Raw genomic sequence first — 17,533 nt, 5'->3', positions numbered from 1 at the left:
TTGTGACGACCTTCAACTGACTAAAAATACTCATTAGCTCTGCACTGCTTCTCTAAGAGGCAGTTATGGAAAGTGAAGCTGAGCCCCCCACATGCAGGAGACATTCAGACAAAGTCAATGAAGTCACTTGCAGACAAAGGGAAATAGCAAGAGGCATCTGTCTTTTTCTATACTAGAGACTGTACCCAGTGCCTTGCACATGGTGCACACATGGCTGGATTTCTTTGGGGGCATCACTGACATATACAGTTCATTGCCAAGGATCACACACACACTGGGACCCAGCACCTGTCCCCTGGAGGCAGTAAACAAAAGCAGCTAGTGAAAGCGGGACTGATGACTGCTAGATTATAAAACAAGACCTTGGTACCTTCTTAAGCATGTCACTCATCTACCATAGGCAATAAAAAGGAAATGACAGAAACACAGTATTAACAACAGCTTTAAAGGCTTGTAACCAAAATAATGTCAAGTTAAGGCTGTTAAAGTAAGTACTTTATGGCTGCTACTGACTTACAATAAGTAAGTCAGTAAATTGCTCTCGTAAATACTTTAATAGAAAATCATTTGGAGTTGGATGAATGTAGAGAGACAGTTCTAATCTGCCAACCTAAAAAGTGCCTGTTAGTGGAAAACCACTGTGGTCTCTGGTATCTCAGGGTGAGAGCCTCTCTTTCTTTAACAGCTTGTGGGGAACATCACAGGTGGGGCTTTCTACCCCTCCATCTGTAGGCGTATCATATCATGCCTGTCATAGGAGAGGACAATGGAAAATGCTGTATACAGCCACAGGGGCAAAGATATGTCATGAAAGGCAGCAACAGGTTGCCAGGCTAAGTTTTATGTCAGAATTCTGCCCTCGGTCTGAGAGCATTTGTGTGTGTGTATGTGTGTGGTGTGTGTGTGTGTGTGTGTGTGTGTGTATGTGTGTGAACATGCTTGTTGTTTTTCTCCTGAGCTTATACCTAGGGATAAACATTCAGAATATTTCACTTTTTGAAAATAGTCTAACACAAATCCATTCTGTTTTCTTGGGAAGCTCAGCATAAGCAATGAACCTGAGGATCTGAGATTAGTTTTTCAGTACGCTTGGTTTTTCATTACCCTTTCCTTTCCTGAATAGACCTTGCTAGTGGGCTATAGACCTACTATTTTTCTCTGTGAACCAGACTGTAATACTGGGAAAACCAAACAAAGAGAGGTGGGCTAAGTTTTCCATCTCCACTTCAGACCTAATGACGGTTGGAAACAAGGTTTCACACGATAAGTTACAACACAGTACCTTGAAAGTTAAGTTTGTACATGATGGAAGCATGGAGACTTTGTTGCTATTTTGAAATAGGTTCTCACTTATGTAGAGCAGGCTGGCCTCAAACTCACAGAGTTCTACTTGCATCTGCTCCTAACCTCCTCTCCTGGGATTAAACGTGTGCACCACCGTACCTGTTACACAATAGACTTCCCATCTCCTTTTCTAGACCATCTCCTTTTCTAGACAATGCCTATTCCATCTTGGATACCCAGTAAGATGTGTAAATGTATCCAATGGAAAGGTCAATGTTTAACTTCTGCCTTATACTGCTTTTATGGCTCTAGATAAATCTAGCTTCATTTCTCCAGCTTTAAGTCAGAGACCCAGTGTCTAGGAAAGAGTCAACTTTCCAAACATGATACTGCCTGAAATTTCTACAAGCTTTTCTGGAGCTATTTAAGACGCACATGTCTTTTTCATAAGGTAACTTGTGATCTATGAAGATCATCTGACTTTATGACTGTGCGAACTGATTGAATGCCTAGTACAGCTGGGGACCTGAGGTCAGAGATGGAAAACTTTCCTTAGCATCCTTGCCAGTAAGTGTCAAATGGTAATCTGATTTTCTAATTGTCATACTTCATTTTATTCACATGGAAAAACATTGTTCTGAAAGCAGAACATGTGTCCCTTTGTCTTGCTTTCCTGTAAGTTTGGGTTGCTGACCGCCTTAACTGCTAGATTGTGAAGGGCAAATGCACACGTGTCTGTTCCAGTGTTACCTTAGGTCCTAGCCTTAAAGCATAATGGATGGAGATCACAGTAGGAGGACTTCTGTTGATGCACTTCAGTCAAAGTTTATAAAATGCCTAGTGAGCATCTCTTAGGCTTCAGCATCCCCCGTGGGTTTCCAGATTATACCCCATTACCTTTTCTCGAATTGGTTCCCCAGGAACCAACTGAGGCTCAATGGTAATAAACAGGGTGATGTAGGAGCCTTCACTCAAGCTTCGGGCAGAATCAAAAGCTCGTTCCATAATAATGTTTCGCTCCTTGCTATAGCCCAGGAGAACTGGAGGAATGTCTATTTTAAATGTGCCGTCAATCTGCGAAGAAAACATGACTTGGTAAGCACTGTGGTGATATATCTTTTTTTTTTTTGGTAACAGAAGTTCAAAGGGAATGTCCATTTCTCATAATCTAATGAATTAGATAAACATTAAGCTCAATGCAGGTTAGAATCCCCACGTTCTCAACAGAAAGGATTCTATACTTCCTTGACTGCTTTTCTTTGTTTGCTTTGTTTGAGTGCACTGGTTATGAAAGTTTCCTGGATTCAACTCTTGTTTTAAACTCCAACCGCTTCAGCTGCCTCATTTGTAAGAAGAAAAGAACAGGACCTAATTCCTAGGGCTGTTGTGAGCAGGAACCAAGCTAAGAGATGAAAGGCACTAAGAACAGTGTCTGCTCTGTGGTGCATGCTCCTTGGCGGACAGCCTTCCCTTTTCTGATTTTCCAGCTTTCCTTCTCTGCCTTCCAGAATCTTAACTACATTTCAAGGCTTAGGTCTGATGTCATCTCAGAATTATCCTTATATATAGCTTGTTTCTTTCACTGATGATGTAGCATCCCCGCCTGACTTTAGTAGTGTGGATTTGCCATAGTGTGGATGATTGCTCTGCAAAAAGGACTTTTGCCTTCGCTCCTCGGTGCCATCTCTCTGTGCTTTATAGCTACGTTTGTAAAGGTAGTAGGCACCTAACAAGTCTGCCTCCAGAGGTAGTGAGTTCTTGCAGGGTGAGCTGTCAGTGCATGGGTGTTGCCCCTACATGCAAAGGAGGTGCACACATTAGGGCATTCGGCGGAAGGATTTCCAAATAACCTCCAAACCTGAGATTCAACAGTGTCAACCATTACAGGCAGCTCCACTTGTAAGACTCTGTGCCCTTTAATTTATTTCTTTTAAAACTATTGTAAGAGGGACTGTAGTTCTCACAGCAAGCACATCACTACACATCCTGTATGGCTGTAGAGTGTCCCATTGGCTTAGGTAAGATTGCAATTCCAACTTAGGCTTGACAGCCAATCCGAGCCTCTTAAAATAGAGGTTTTGTTTGGGTCTCCTGTTGGAGCATCTACGCTGTGTAGTTAACACAGCAGCACATAATTTCCCAATGCCATGGACTTAATGCTGGGATACTAAGAAAATCCAGAGTCTTTGGCTACCTCAGTAGACTTACAAAGGCATGAAAGACTTGCCAACCTCCTGGAACCATTAAGTTGAACCATTATATCTGCAAAGGGTGTTGTTGCCACACATGCCTGTGTTATTGATTTTTTTTCATGCTTTAAATTGTGCATGCTTTCAGAAATATTGATAGGATGCCCCTAACAAGCCAGGCTGTCAACTGCCCTGACTGTTTTCTGCATCCATCCACTTCACTTCTGTCATCTGTGACAGTTTTTCACATTGTCCCACATTCTTCACTTCTGTGTAGATGTCTGAAAGGTTCTGAGATTCAGGTCATCACATCTTAGCTGATAAGGCATAGGAACAGGGGTGTTGGGTATACACACCATGCAACAGTGATGGCAGGCTGATGATTTAATGTGGTGATCTTCATTTTTCCCCAACTCTGTGCACATATATTTTCACAGCTTTGAGAATGTAATAGGAAGACTAGATAGAGGTGTTTCGTAGTGGCATGTGATTCTGACTTTAGTTACTTACCCTTGCTTGGAAATAGATGGTGCTAAATGGGATTCTCACACATCCTAACCAGTGTCTCTCAATACGGGTGTGGATCCCACTTCCTCTTTCACGATCGTCCTAAAGGAAGCATGAGAAGTACTAATTATTTAAGTATGGACAACAGAACTCGATGGCAAGGTGTTTTCCTATGTGCTTCTTAAGGTGTTCTCCACCTTTGTCTTTGAGACAGGATCTCCCATTGAATGGGAGATTGCTGTTTCGGCCAGACTAGTTGGAGTCTAGCAGGGGTATACCATCCCACTCAGCTTTTACATGTGTGCTAGGATTCCAAACTTATGCTTGGCAGTGGGCACTTTACCTACTAAATCTTTCTCCTAGACCTTCATGTAATTAATTTGCCAGTAGGAAAGTGGCAGGATTTTCACTGAAAGTGTGTGGGTTAGGTTCAGACGTTTAATAGTTTGCCATCCCTGGAAAACCACTTCTCTGAACTTGAGTTTTCTTATTGTCATTTAGAGGTTCAATAGCTTCTGCCTAGAATGACTTTGGGATTATATAAGACCACATATCTGAAGCAGTTGACATAACCGTGGAAGAGGAAATAGTCCACTGCCAACAGTCACCAATCCTTTTCCCTATGCTCTGGACCCCCTCAGTGTAGGGGATCTGAATATACATGCAGAATTCAGATGACTCCCTTACAACGGGAAACTCACCTCCAGGATATCATACAGCACTTCATCAAAAATGTTAATGTACACATCATCCTTCACTGACTGTAAGCTGGTTGTGCTGTAGTCGCCATTCGGGGCCCTGTGACAACACAGGAAGAGACTATGAAAACAGGCAAAACAGACGCCATGAATGCTCAGTGTCAATGCTTCAAAAATACTGAGTTGGAACACATGCAGTCCTTTCATCCCAAGGATATCTCACACAGGGGCATACACACATATTCCAGTGGGACTGGCTCTGAACTTTGGGCTCTGCAGATCCAAATCCTACACTGGCCTGTACTGGTAAATAATATATTTGTACATGGTAAATCTTGCAAGGAACTTTCCTGCCAGGGCCTTACATAGCTCTGTGTAAGACTACAAGGTCTCCAGACAACACTAGAGTTATCTTTCAAGTACCTGGGCTCCAAAGCTGCTCTGTCCAGAAGGAGCACCTGCAGTCATGAACTTCCTGTTAGACCATGACTAGCATTCGGCTGCCATTCCTCACTCTTCCGAATGGAAGTCAAACAATACAGAGTGGGAGAATTCTTTCCGGGACCATGGTCACGAGGACCCAATGGTGCATGTGTAAACATGTCCCTCCACAGCAGGGCTAGAGACTGGGGTACCACAGAGGTGGAAAATCTTCATCCGATCTTCCTTTGCTTGTTTTGTGTATGATGGTAGTGACTGTGCCCTCTTTTGATTTAATTACTTCTGAATTCTACCCCAATTTGTCTTTCATTCCAAGGATCTCCCACATGGGACATAGAATACACACAACATCTACCACCGAAGCCTTTAAACTGTCTTTCCTCTAAGGGTTTTCATTTTTTTCTTCGTGAAAGTTGAGGGTTAATTTAGGTTGTTTTGGATACTACACTAGTAAAAGCTTTTGGTTGTAAGAAGTCAGAGACAGGAGGAAAGTTCTGAAAGGAAGCAGGAATCTTACTACGTAGCTCTGACCGGCTTGGAACTTGCTACATAGATCAGGATGGTCTTGTACTCACGGAGATACACCTGCCTGAGCCTCCCTGCTGGGGTTAAAGGCATGGGCCATCTCACCCAGCAACTTCACTCAGCTGACCCAGCTGTGGGCACAGAGACTGTCTCTGGCTCCATGTCCCTACCCTGATACTTTGTTACATTTCAGCCACTCCAGCAGCTTTCAGAGGGGAATTCTGTAGGAAGCCGAGGCGGGTGCTGGCAAAATCCGCCATTGGAAGATGGCGCTGGCTTCCGGGATTTTTCCTAGTAAACAAGTAAATTGCGCATGTGCCATGGTAAAAGCCCGCCAAAGTTAAAGCCCATCCCATGGCGTTTTGGCGCGCAATGAGTAAGCAGCCAATCAGAGGTGAATACACCGCTCTAAGGGTATATAAGCAGTGCTTTCCCGGGCCTGGGCGTCTTCTTCCACCATTTTGTTTTTGGGAATAAACGTGTTCCTACGGAAGGATCTTGATGTGTGTGCGTGTGCGTTCTTGCTGGCAAGACGATTACACGCGCGTCTCACAGAATTCCACTTACCTGAATGGAAGTTCAAGTTCTTCATTCCAGCTGGGATTTGGTCCTTCCGCTGTAGTTGTGTGGCAAATTGTTCTTTGAAAAGAGACCTCTACAAAAGGCCGGACTAAGACCTGAAAGTCAAAAGCAAACCCATGTCTGTATTGATTAGTCATTTTGTTCTTGACAGATGGAGGTATGTTTATCAAATATGTGAACATTTCTATCTCAGGCAAAGTAGAACATGCTTATTAAGTAGTATTTTTCGGAAGAAAATGAAACAAGAAGTCTGTTCAGGAGTTTATAGGTAACTTTCTTTTTTTCTTTCCTCCCTCCCTCCCTCCCTCCCTCCCTCCCTCCCTCCCTCCCTCCCTCTCTCTTTCTTTCTTTCTTTAATAGCGAAATCCAGAAAAGGGAGATTTCTTCAGTGTTGTCACACTGGGAAGAAGAAAAAAGATCCAGTGACCACCTCCCAGGTCATCTTTGGGATCTTGAGGTGAGGTGAGGGTTTAAATAGAAAACAAGATGTATATACAGTTAAACAGAACTGGCCAAGGCCTGGTCCTCTGGCCAAGGCTGGCTGAGTCCCAGCTCTCTTCCACAAGGATATCTGACAAAGTTGTACATCTTTTCCAGGAGACAAGTTTCTCCTCTAATGTCCCCAGGGCTTCCATTTCTTGGAGGAGACTGGGGTCTCATTCAGACCAAGCTGGCCCAAACTCATTATGAATCTGAAGATGACCCTGAAGTTTGTGTTTGAATATATAAACATCTTCCCCTTAAAGTAACATTATTTTAATCTCCCCCACCTGATAAAACAAGTATTTGCAGAAAGCCATGCCTCCCCTGCGTTCCTGAAATTTGATCCTCTGGGGCTGGACCCCTCCCCTCTCCTGCATTTCCTCTGTGATTCTTTCAAAACTAGCCAATTGTGAAAGACTGAGTGTCGAAAAGACACAGTCACTAATTGTGTTAGTACAAAAACTAGATGAATTTATTGCCTCTGTGCTCCCTAGCCTCTTTTGGGTTCTAGGGCACCCATTTTGCAAAACGGAATATTGCCTTGCTGGGCCATTTTCAATTTTTTTTTTTTTTTTTTGGTGTTACACCAAAATTATTCTTTGTTCCAGACATTTGGAGGCAAGATTTTATCATATAACACCAACTGGCCTTGAACTCATTTTGTAGGCCAGGCTGGCCTTGAAACAAGATCCACCTCTGGAGTACTAGAACTTTAAAGGCATGTGCAACAATACCTGGTACCCAGAAGAGGCCAGAAGAGGGCATCGCATCTTTGGAACTGTGGTTACAGGTGGTTGTGAGTTGTGAGCAGGATGAAGAGGAAGAGGAGGAGGAGGAAGAAGAGGAGGGGGAGGAGGGCCTCCGTAGAAACAGCCACATGTGCTTAACTGCTGAGCTCCTAACCCGGAACTTCTGATCCTTTTGTTTCTACCTCCCAAGTGCCAGGATTATAGACAGTGCTACCAAACTCAGTTTACTCAATGCCAAGGATCTAACACAGGGCCTCATGAATGCTAGACAAGCGCTACACCAACTGAGCGATATCCAAGGCCCTTATAAAGTTAATTCTTAAAGACATACAGAGCAGAAGTTAAAACAGAAACCCAGCCTTGTTCTCTTACCTGGCTGAGGGGATAGTCAGCATTGTGTAGTGGGCTGTTTGTGCTGGGAGAAGCAGTTTGCTTTTCACTGAAAGTCCTTGAAGATCTTGATGGCTGCTGGAACTTGCTAGGAGGGAAACCAGATGAAAGCAGGAAATGACAAAGAATGTTCGTCCACAGCTGGTTTGTTTTAAGATGTGTGGTGCTGGTAGCTGTCAGAGTGACCACTGTCTTTAAGCTTGTTGACATCTCTGTATATGCTGGTCCAGTCAGGAGTACCTCAGGATTACCAAGGCCTTCCCCACCTTCTCTTCCCAGGCCTCCATGTCTCTCTGAGGGCAGAGGAAAAGCTGTCTTTCCCTCTCCTCCACTCTCAAAGATTCCTAGTCTCGTGAACCCCAGTCCCTCTCGGCAGCAGAATCTTGACTCCATCTCATTCTGGTTCCCTTGCACTGTATCAATAGATGTCCTGTAACAGGACGAAGAACTAGTAAAGGAAAAGGGCAGGAGCTGAAGAGATGTTGGTGGGTAAGAGGACATGCTACACACACATGGGAATCTGAGTTTGGATCTCAGCACCCATATAAAATGCTAGGCATGACTGTGCGTGTACTTGTAACTCCAGTAGGACAGATGGGGGCTAGCTGGCCACCAACCTAGTTCCAAGTTTAGTGGGCAATCTTATCTCAGAGGATTGAGGTAGATGGTGGAAGAGCAGGATACCTGACATCCTCCTCTGGCCTCTGAACACAAGCATAAAAGTGCATGCATCCATATGCGCGTGTGTATGCACACCACACACTTGTAAGGTTTTTCTTCTGTGAATTTTATATCAATCATGATTCTTGAATCCCCATGAGACTCAAGAAGAGTGCGGAATGGGAGTGAGGTTTCGCTCTCCCAAAGGTTCCATTCAGAAAGTTCATGTGGGGCAGGAGAGACGACTCAGTAATTAGGCACTAGCTCATTTTCCAGAGGACCTGGGTTCAATATCCAGCACCCTTATGGTGGATTACAAGCATTCGTAATCACAGTTTCAGGGGATCCAATGCCATTTTCTGGTCTCCATGGGTGCCAGGAATGCTCATGTGCACAAAATATAAAAAGAAAAACAGGACAAAATAATGGGGCAAGAGGACAGAGAGATGGAGGAAGAAAGCACCTAGAGAATCTGAAAGAAGATGCCACAAGCTATCTTGGCTCTCTGGACTCTGATAGTGCTGGATGACCTGGGCCAGGCCACGTACACCATCTTTGCTTGTTTTCCACCCGGCAAAACAGACCTAGTAACAATGGTAAGAGTTAAACGACATCTGTGAATGGACTCACAATGGCGGACTCTACATGGACCAGTTCTCCTTTCTTCCATTACACCAACAAGGACACTCACAAAAAGAACTTCAATTCTTTATCTTTCTATCTCTATAAGAAACTCAGAATCAACCCCACTATACATATGTTCTCTCCACTGCCCCAATATAGTGGACCACAGTAGTCATCAATATGGTAGACCAAGGTAGCCACCAATATGGTGGACCATGGTAGCCACCACCCATTTGTCTGAACAGATAGCAGAGGTGAGCCACAGACAGACACTTTTTATGTTTCTGTCCAGCTCATGTCCATTTCTTAGGCCCTGTCTCTTTGCTTCAGGTGAGGGTTGTCAGCATCTGACCCCAGTTAGCACTCAGCTTCTCTCCTGCGAAGGTGATGAGGGACTATTTCCATCACATGAGAAGAATGAAGCAAACAGAGAGACGCAAGTAGGAGAGACAAGGAGGACCCAAGGAACCCACCTTGATCCCCACAGTTTATCATGGAGCTCATCCATGCCTCCTGTCCTTGTGCTCTACAGGACAGTCCCAACACCCACACTCTTGAGCCTAAGTTGACTATATTACTTGGAAACAATAGGGGGAGGGCTTTTGCAGGAGTGTCCAGGTCCCACTGCACTGAAACTATTAAAGAAGGTCCAGGTTGGCTTGCATTCTGCACATTCAGCTGTTCCGAGGGCTCTCACCTCACTACGGGTTTCCTTACAGGGATGTCGTAAGCCCGGATAATGTTCACCAGCAGCTTTATGTCTCCATCAGACAGGTTTTGGGCTGTCACCTTCTTCCGACCTTTCCTCCGTGGCCTCAATGGTCGCTTTTGTTCTGCCAGCTTGAAAAGGCTTAGGCCCAAAATGCTAATGATTATAGAACAGCATTAGGATCCAGTAGAAAAGAAAGGTCTAGAAAGTTATTAGATGGCCTTTTACACTATGCTCTAAGGTCCCTTAGAGACCCCTGGACATTCTCCTTTGAAAGAGGGTGGGAAGCATCTAAAAATTCTGCCAAGCCAGATGGAAAGGGAGGCGGACCTATTGCATACTTTATTAAAATTCTTAGCTGCCACTCATTAATGGAAGCAAAGTCAGCTCTGTCCGAACCCCCGCCTCCACCCCATCTGCATATCCTGTCTTGCCCTCTACCTTGTTCACCAGCCCCTCTTGCATGCCCTGTGCTCTCCAATGTTTATAGCGACTCCTGCCAAGCAGTTGCAGCTTTACCCTGCCCCCCCCAACCCCCAGTCAGGCTAGTCTTGCCACTTCCTCCAGAGAGCTAGCTGCATCTGTTGGAAGGAGCACTGCCCCTGAGCCTGAGCCCTGATAGTACTGTTAGCCACCTCTGTTCACTAACTCCAACAATGCTCTTGGCCTTCTTGGGAAGTTCCTGGATAGTGCTTCTTACTCTCGGAGGCTATACAGACCTGAGTGTGAATCGTGGCTCTGCTCTTTGCCTAGTGACAAGTTATTTCACCTGTGTGAGTCTGCTTCATCATGTGTAAAAGGAGGGTACTAGCATCTTGAAGTGGTTGAGAGGGTAAGTGAAGAAGGGGGCATAGCACCCTGGCACTTGTATCACACTTATTAGATGCCCTGAAATGAGTAAGTGTTGGGATGGCAGTGACCAGGATACGATACGAAAGATTATGCTGGAGTGATGGAAGTGGAAGGGTGGTGGGAGAAAGGAGATCCTTTCCGCTTTTTACTGAGAGGTTGTGCTATACACACTGCCCGCAGACTAAAGCACCAAGGTCAGAGAATCTTGTGAGGAGCTTACTAGTAATGCAGACTTAACCATGTGCCTAGAAGCTGATTTGTGACAGTGCCATTAGCAGCCACAGGACATAGCCAGCCACCTTCTGTAGTGTCTGGGTACTTTGCCTTTCTCCTAAGTAATGACCTGCCTGGCCCAGCAGATTGTTCTCCAGGCCTGCTTTGCAGGTGACATGCACCAGCTGAGGACGAGAACCCTGCAGCTGCTATCTGAGCACTACTGGTGCTTCTCACAAAGCATCCCAGGGAGATTCCAGGAGGGGCTCAAACTTGGTCTCTAGCATCTTACATGGAATAGGTACCTTATAAATGCCTTCTGTATTATCTAGAGGAGCACTAGCAACCTTACAATAACAGCTTTAATCTTTACAACTACATTTACCATACTTTTCAGATAAAGAAAGCAAAGACTCTCCATAGGTGCCTTGATTTACTGAAGGCTGCTTAGTGTAAGAGGAGAATTAGGGTCTAAACTTGGGCCATGTTCTAGTCACTCTGCTGGTGCACACATCCCTAGCCCAAAGATGGGAGCCTGACATGACACATCTTCTCCCTTGCCAGTGCTTTCTCCCCACCAAAGACATTCTTGTGGGACTTCGATACCTCCTTAGCAAGCAGCCTATCTACGAGCACATAGTCGACTGGGACTATTAGAAATGGAAGCATTTTAATTTAAAGCCAAGAACAAACTAAAATTAAAAAAAGAAAGAACATACCCCGAGCCTTCAGAACTTAATGCAGAAAGTAAAGCAGAAAAAAAAAGAAAGAAAAGAAAGAAAAAGAAACAGCGTGAAAAATCACCATCTGTCCTAACTGCAGCTTTTATGCCTGTGCAAACATTCAATGAGCTGTTAGACCAAGGGAAGAGGCTTGACTCTTAAATTAATTAAATTAAATTAAATTAAATTAAATTAAATTAAATTAATTAATGTGGTCACTGTTGCCTTTAGTACATGGATGGACTTTGAAGGGACTGCTATGGATTATACCGTGTCTTCTTTCTTGCCTTGACAAGGGAGAGGATGTACATGCATAGGAAATGACCTTTGCATGCTTATTTTATTTTTGTGTGTAATGTGTGTGTTTGTGTGGGGGTATGTCCATGTTCCCATGGAGGTTAGAAGAGGGTAATGGATATTACAGGTGTTTATGAAGAGCCCAATGTGGACCTGGGAAACCTAACTTAGGTTCCCTGGAAGAGCATTAAGTGCTCTGAACTGCTGAGCCATCTCTCAGCCTCAAGATACAATGTCTACGGAAGACCAGATGCTTGGCCACTGGGAAGGCCATGGAATGGATGCCCCATAAGATGCCCTTACAGGGAGTTTCTCTTCACTTCCACACGTTCACTCCTGAGGGAGAGGAGATGAAGAATAGGCTGATGGGGAATCAAGCAAATAAGCCAGAGGCCAACTTCCATGTAAATAACCATTTTTCCATGTGGCCTCACCAAGCACACACCTCAGCCTTGTGGCAGAACCAGGCTGTCCCTTGGGATCCTAGAACCTCAGAGGTTGTGATCTCAGTCACTTCCGCCATGTGAGATGTATGGGAAAGTCTGGTATTAGGAGTCTAGAAAGGCAGGGAGGGGAGGCTCTCAGAGTAGTTTAACTGGGAAGGGAAACTACAAGGGCTGCCGAGCTGGATTTGGCAGTAGAAAAGGCTGGGATGAGATCTCATGGAAAATGATGGAGAGGCCCAAGGATGTTCTGCCCTTGTATAAGTCCCTCAGCTAACATCATCATGAGGCATGGTTGACCCAGATTTCTAATGCATACTGTACAATGACAAAAGCTTACATACATCTTCTGTGTAATGGAGTAAGATGAAAAACACAAGCAGCAATAACAGTAGCTTTGTTTGATTATTTTTACCTGATATTGGGGACTTCTTCTTCTACTACCAAATCAGTAAGAAGAAAATGGTGTTTGGCAGTTAGGAAGCGATTTACCACTGATTCTCTAACCTGGGAGAAGAAATCAGCATTACTAAAGGTGACCAAGTTATTTAAATGTCATTTGGCTCTGTTTCTTGAGTGAGTCCTCCCTCCCCCCACCTCAACTCCTGCCAGTCTTCTATGGCTGGAAACCCTGTAGTCCCCCACACCCACCCACAAGACTGTAAACTCCCTAAGGGCAGAGTTGGACCAGTTGGTTTGGGTTGTTTTCATTTTGTTCATTGTTATATTTTTAGGAGATTGAAAAGTTTCTGAAACAGAGGAGAGTAATATTTTTTTTGAATGAATACACTAACAACAAATACAAAAATAGGAGCAGTCTTGAAGCATGAACAATTGAGAACAAATTCTTTTTTTAGTTTTTTTGTTTTGTTTTAAGACAGGATTTCTCTGTGTAGCCCAAGCTGTCCTGGAACTCACTCTGTAGACCAGGCTGCCCTCAAACTCTGCCTCTGGAGTGCTGGGATTAAAGGCGTGTGCAACCACTTCTGGAGAACTAAGTCTTAGGCTCTCCCCTACTCAGAATGGTTCATGTGGAGTTCCAGTAGTGAAATTCTTAATTGGTTAGCACATGTTACTTATACAGAATAATTCACCTCCTAATTTAAATTAAGAACCTCTTAGTTGCTGTCAGTTAGCAATTATTTTTGGTACATAAGTCATAGCGGAGATAATGTAGATAGGGAGAATGCATTGTGGTTACTATAGCATTTCTTACAAATAATTTGAAGAAGACGACAAAAAAAGGGAAAGGGGAAAGAATAAACAAAAGGATTATTTTTAGTTTTCTAGTATGTAAGGGCAGTTCAGGGTGGATTAAAAGCTCTTGCTTTTCTCACAATGGTTGTTGTGAAGCAGCACAACACAGGCGCACAATCAGGAAAAACAGGACCCAGAAATGGTGTCCCTTGTAATCACATCCATGCATAGCCGTCAGCAGCACAATCCATGGCATGGCTTGGTGGTTTCATATATTCAAGAGGTAAATATAGTTGTCAATCGGTTATTTATATATGTGGGAAAACAAGCCCCAAGAGACTACCTGGCTTGCATAAGATGCCATAGGCATTTATAAAAGCAGAAGCACTTCCATCTTACAATCCTGGCTGTTTGCCCTGTAAAGATCGTTTTTAAGTGGTTCTCTTACTTGCTGAAGGTACTTGGCTACTGTGGCTCTGTGTGTGTCCAGGTGGTCCTTGGTTTCAATTACATTTCTGTCTCGTAATCGTTTCTCATAGTCCTAAAATTAAAAAGGATGTCATAATGTCACGATTTTTAAAGTGCTCTCTGATGTTTTTCTTGGGAGTTATCGAATGTGGCTTAAGTCATAAATCATGATTCTAAGTCTCCCGCCTTCCTCCGGACCTTTGGTGCAAATACAGTACGCAGGATTCCAAGTCAGTAGGATGGAATGCCTGCACACTATTTAAGTTAAAATGTTCACACAGGAAAGAACAGATTCCATGGGAGAAGCAGAGGAAGTTGGTATAATTCAGGGTGCTAACACGTGTAGTATGCAACTTGGTCAAATCCGGTGCATATTTTGACTTATCAGCGTTGAATGAAGTGGTTATAAACATAGTGAAAAGCTTTTGTGAAAACCGTTATCACATAGCGTCTAGCTACAGGTAACTTGGGTCAGCTTCTTGGAGGACAGTCATAGGTTGTTTTGGCTTTCATCTACTCAGGCTTATTCTTTTAACTACTGATAAGACAGTGTGGGTACCCCTGGGGATCACCACAATCAACTTTGTATGCCATTCTCCATCAGAGTTAAATGCCCAGACACAGATTGAGTGATCCAGAGATGTCATTCAAGGTTTTTGAATTTGGGAGAGGAGGGCACCTCTGTCTCCATTGATTAAAGTCCATAGATTCAAACTCGGATGATATCAGTGACCATGTGGTCAACTGGAGCAGCCTATCTACAAATGAGAAGGAAGCCACTACACCAGAAGCCCAGACAGGATGGGGAAGTGCCCTAGCATCTGGGTGGTCTTGAGACATAGATGTTTTATTCTACTATCTACATCCTTTTATTTTTAATCTTAAACATATATTTTTAAGATTTATTTGTTTAAATGTTTTTCTTGCATGCATGTTACATATGTACATACATATGTATGTATGAATGAATGAATGAATGTATGTGCACCAGGTGTGTGCTTAGCACCCGTGAAGTTCAGGAGAAGGCATCAGATTCCCCTGAAACTGTAGTGATGGATGTTGAGTGCTAGGAACCGAACTCATGTCCTCTGCAAGATTACGTGTCTGTCTGTCTGTCTATAACCATTGACCTGTCTTTTCATCCTATTCTCATCTTCGTAGGGATTTCATCATCTAATTAACTGCAGTTGATAGCTGAGGAAATTCAATAGTGGGAAGAACCAAATAACTGAAGATATCTGGCAAGAATCGTTTCTGCATGAAAAAAAGCACAATACTTTCTAGAACCTCTCCACTCACCTCCTCTCACACAAACTGGCCTGCCCTTTGATGGATTGTTCCACCAACATATTCCACTCTTCATCAACCCTCAAGGGCTAACAGGTCCCATCAGTCTGGGTAAGCTGTCTCTGCTGAGCCTTTGTTCCCCTCCTGCCCTCAGATGCTGTACCTGGTCCCTGCCTACCTTCTAGGCCTGGCTGGTTAAATCCTACCTTATTCTCCCCATGCTCTGCCACTGCATCCTGGAGAGTCCTTAGCACAGACTTGGTGTACTCAAATAGAGTTGCATCCTCAACTAAGGCAGGCATAATTAGTCATATTAGCTCAGAAGGTATTTTTCAACCTAATTAATAGTAGTTCTTATTGTGCTGCATTAGAGAAAGCATCATTGTTGAGAGCACTGACACGTATATAGCCAGCAGCAGGCCAAGTGCCACCGCAGATCGTTTGCTAACCTATTTGGACAATTTCTTACCTGGAATACCTTTTCCATAATTTCTCGGTCGTATACTGGGATTTGTTTATAATTCCGAAATTCTGGCACTTCTTGGCTTCTAAGATGGAGAAGTCGGAACCGTTTGGATCTGTTTAACTCCTCATCCGAGACAAAGTTGAATTCCTCTTGCAGCTGTTCCAGTCGGAAGAAGTCAGGGACATAGGATTCACCACTGGTAGCAACCTACAAGAGTAAGAAGAAACACGGCTCCAGGCGGCAGGCAGATACTTAAGTTAACCAGTGCTAGGTTCTGGGAGTGCCGACTAGTTTTCAACTAACACATGAAAGGTAAGTTACCTTAAAATGTAGGGGAGGCAAGCAGATGCTGCTGTAGGTATTTAGTGTTTTGTTTTTTTTAAATTTTTTTTGTAAATCACCACAAATAATTTTTCAAAAAATACATGAAATAAAATGAAAGTTAATTTCACTTTTGATGTCTATGCTCTCTGTTAATATGTAAAGCACAAAGGGAGAGCTATGTCAGTGCATAGTCTACTGGAAGTAAGATTACTCAATGTGGGTAAAATATCTGGGATTTTTAAATTCCTGTGTGCATATGTGTAGATCAATGCTCCTTGTCAGCTGGCTTCATTCAGTTCCCAGGGTCGTCATGGTCTCCTGACTGAACAAGATCTCCTGGCCTTAGTTATTGAGAGTGAGCCAGAGACGGGCATGGGCCAGCCAACTTCTAGGGCCCAGGAAGACAGCTCCTAGACACCACAGAGAAGCTAGCAGAGTGGCTACTCTGCCTGAGGGCATTGCTAACCTCTCTCCCTGGTTCTTTCCTAGCTGTGACCTCCTCCTAGGAAGAACAGAGAAACAGGCAGCTATTCTCTGGGACCATAGCAGACTCTGCCCTTACACTAGGGAAACTCTTGGTCCATAAAGAGAAGCCAATTGGAAAGGAATCTCTGTGCTTTGCTTTTCCATGGAAAAACTACTAGGTTAAAAACAAAAGGACATGATAGGTAAGTATATTATTGTTGATTTGAAGATAATAACTAAGACATGACTTCAAAACCATTCTATGAACTATGTTGCACTTGAGGGAGCATTGGCTTATCTTTCTGATATGAATCATCATCATCTAAGCAGCGTCACATTCGAAGGAATGTTCGTAAGGGACAAAGATCAAATAAAATGGTTTGTCTCGAAACCTAGATGAAAATGAAAGTTTCCCAACTCTTAGAATTATCCATCTGATAAGCCATGAGAAGGAGCATGTGTTGTATAGTCACCCTGGGAGACACCTACTTGTTTATGGTAGTTTTGGGACAGTTAAACCCACTGTATTTGATTCCAAGAGAGATGAATTGGGTGTGTTTAGAGTCACATAGTTGTAGACAATTTTCATAAAATATCCCATCAGTACTGAAAGGCCAAGAGGAAAAGCATGTGCTCTGGGATCTGGTTATTATCAGTGTGGCTGTGAACAAGCAGCTGAGTCTAAAAGTTAGTTTTCTTTCTGCGTAGTTGAGAAATAGAACCTTTCTTTAGGGGTGTCTCAGGCTGCAGGAAACAGTAACAAAACCAGCTAATTATATGTATTATATGTGGATTGTGTACCATCTCAGAGTTTATGCACATCAACACATGCCCTCCTGGTCTACTGTGAGGGCAGCACAGGGCTCAGGACATTGATGCTTTACTGTGTCTCACAGCCAAGGAGGTGGCAGAGCTGAAATTTAAACCGGTGATTGACAGCTCTTGCATTCTTAAACAG

The 17,533-nt window shown here is 43.6% G+C and overlaps 1 protein-coding gene across 1 annotated transcript in view; it reads right to left on the bottom strand.

The window, feature by feature from the left end:
• The window catches only part of Cc2d2a (coiled-coil and C2 domain containing 2A), an 81,633-nt gene that overhangs the window by 12,417 nt on the left and 51,683 nt on the right, over positions 1 to 17,533 (bottom strand). Inside the window, exons 22-30 of the mRNA XM_028787820.1 lie at positions 15,790 to 15,993; positions 14,014 to 14,106; positions 12,784 to 12,875; positions 9,830 to 9,997; positions 7,831 to 7,936; positions 6,212 to 6,321; positions 4,682 to 4,778; positions 3,984 to 4,082; positions 2,182 to 2,358 (exon numbers count right to left, since the gene is read on the bottom strand). Coding sequence (XP_028643653.1) covers positions 2,182 to 2,358; positions 3,984 to 4,082; positions 4,682 to 4,778; positions 6,212 to 6,321; positions 7,831 to 7,936; positions 9,830 to 9,997; positions 12,784 to 12,875; positions 14,014 to 14,106; positions 15,790 to 15,993 — 1,146 coding nt within the window. The remainder of the gene's footprint in view (positions 1 to 2,181; positions 2,359 to 3,983; positions 4,083 to 4,681; positions 4,779 to 6,211; positions 6,322 to 7,830; positions 7,937 to 9,829; positions 9,998 to 12,783; positions 12,876 to 14,013; positions 14,107 to 15,789; positions 15,994 to 17,533) is intronic.

Source organism: Grammomys surdaster, unplaced genomic scaffold (assembly GCF_004785775.1).
Source record: "Grammomys surdaster isolate TR1022 unplaced genomic scaffold, NIH_TR_1.0 125679, whole genome shotgun sequence".
NCBI classification, from domain to species: Eukaryota; Metazoa; Chordata; class Mammalia; order Rodentia; family Muridae; genus Grammomys; species Grammomys surdaster.
The sequence above is the reverse complement of the archived record's forward strand: the minus strand, read 5'-3'. Positions and strand labels throughout refer to the sequence as shown.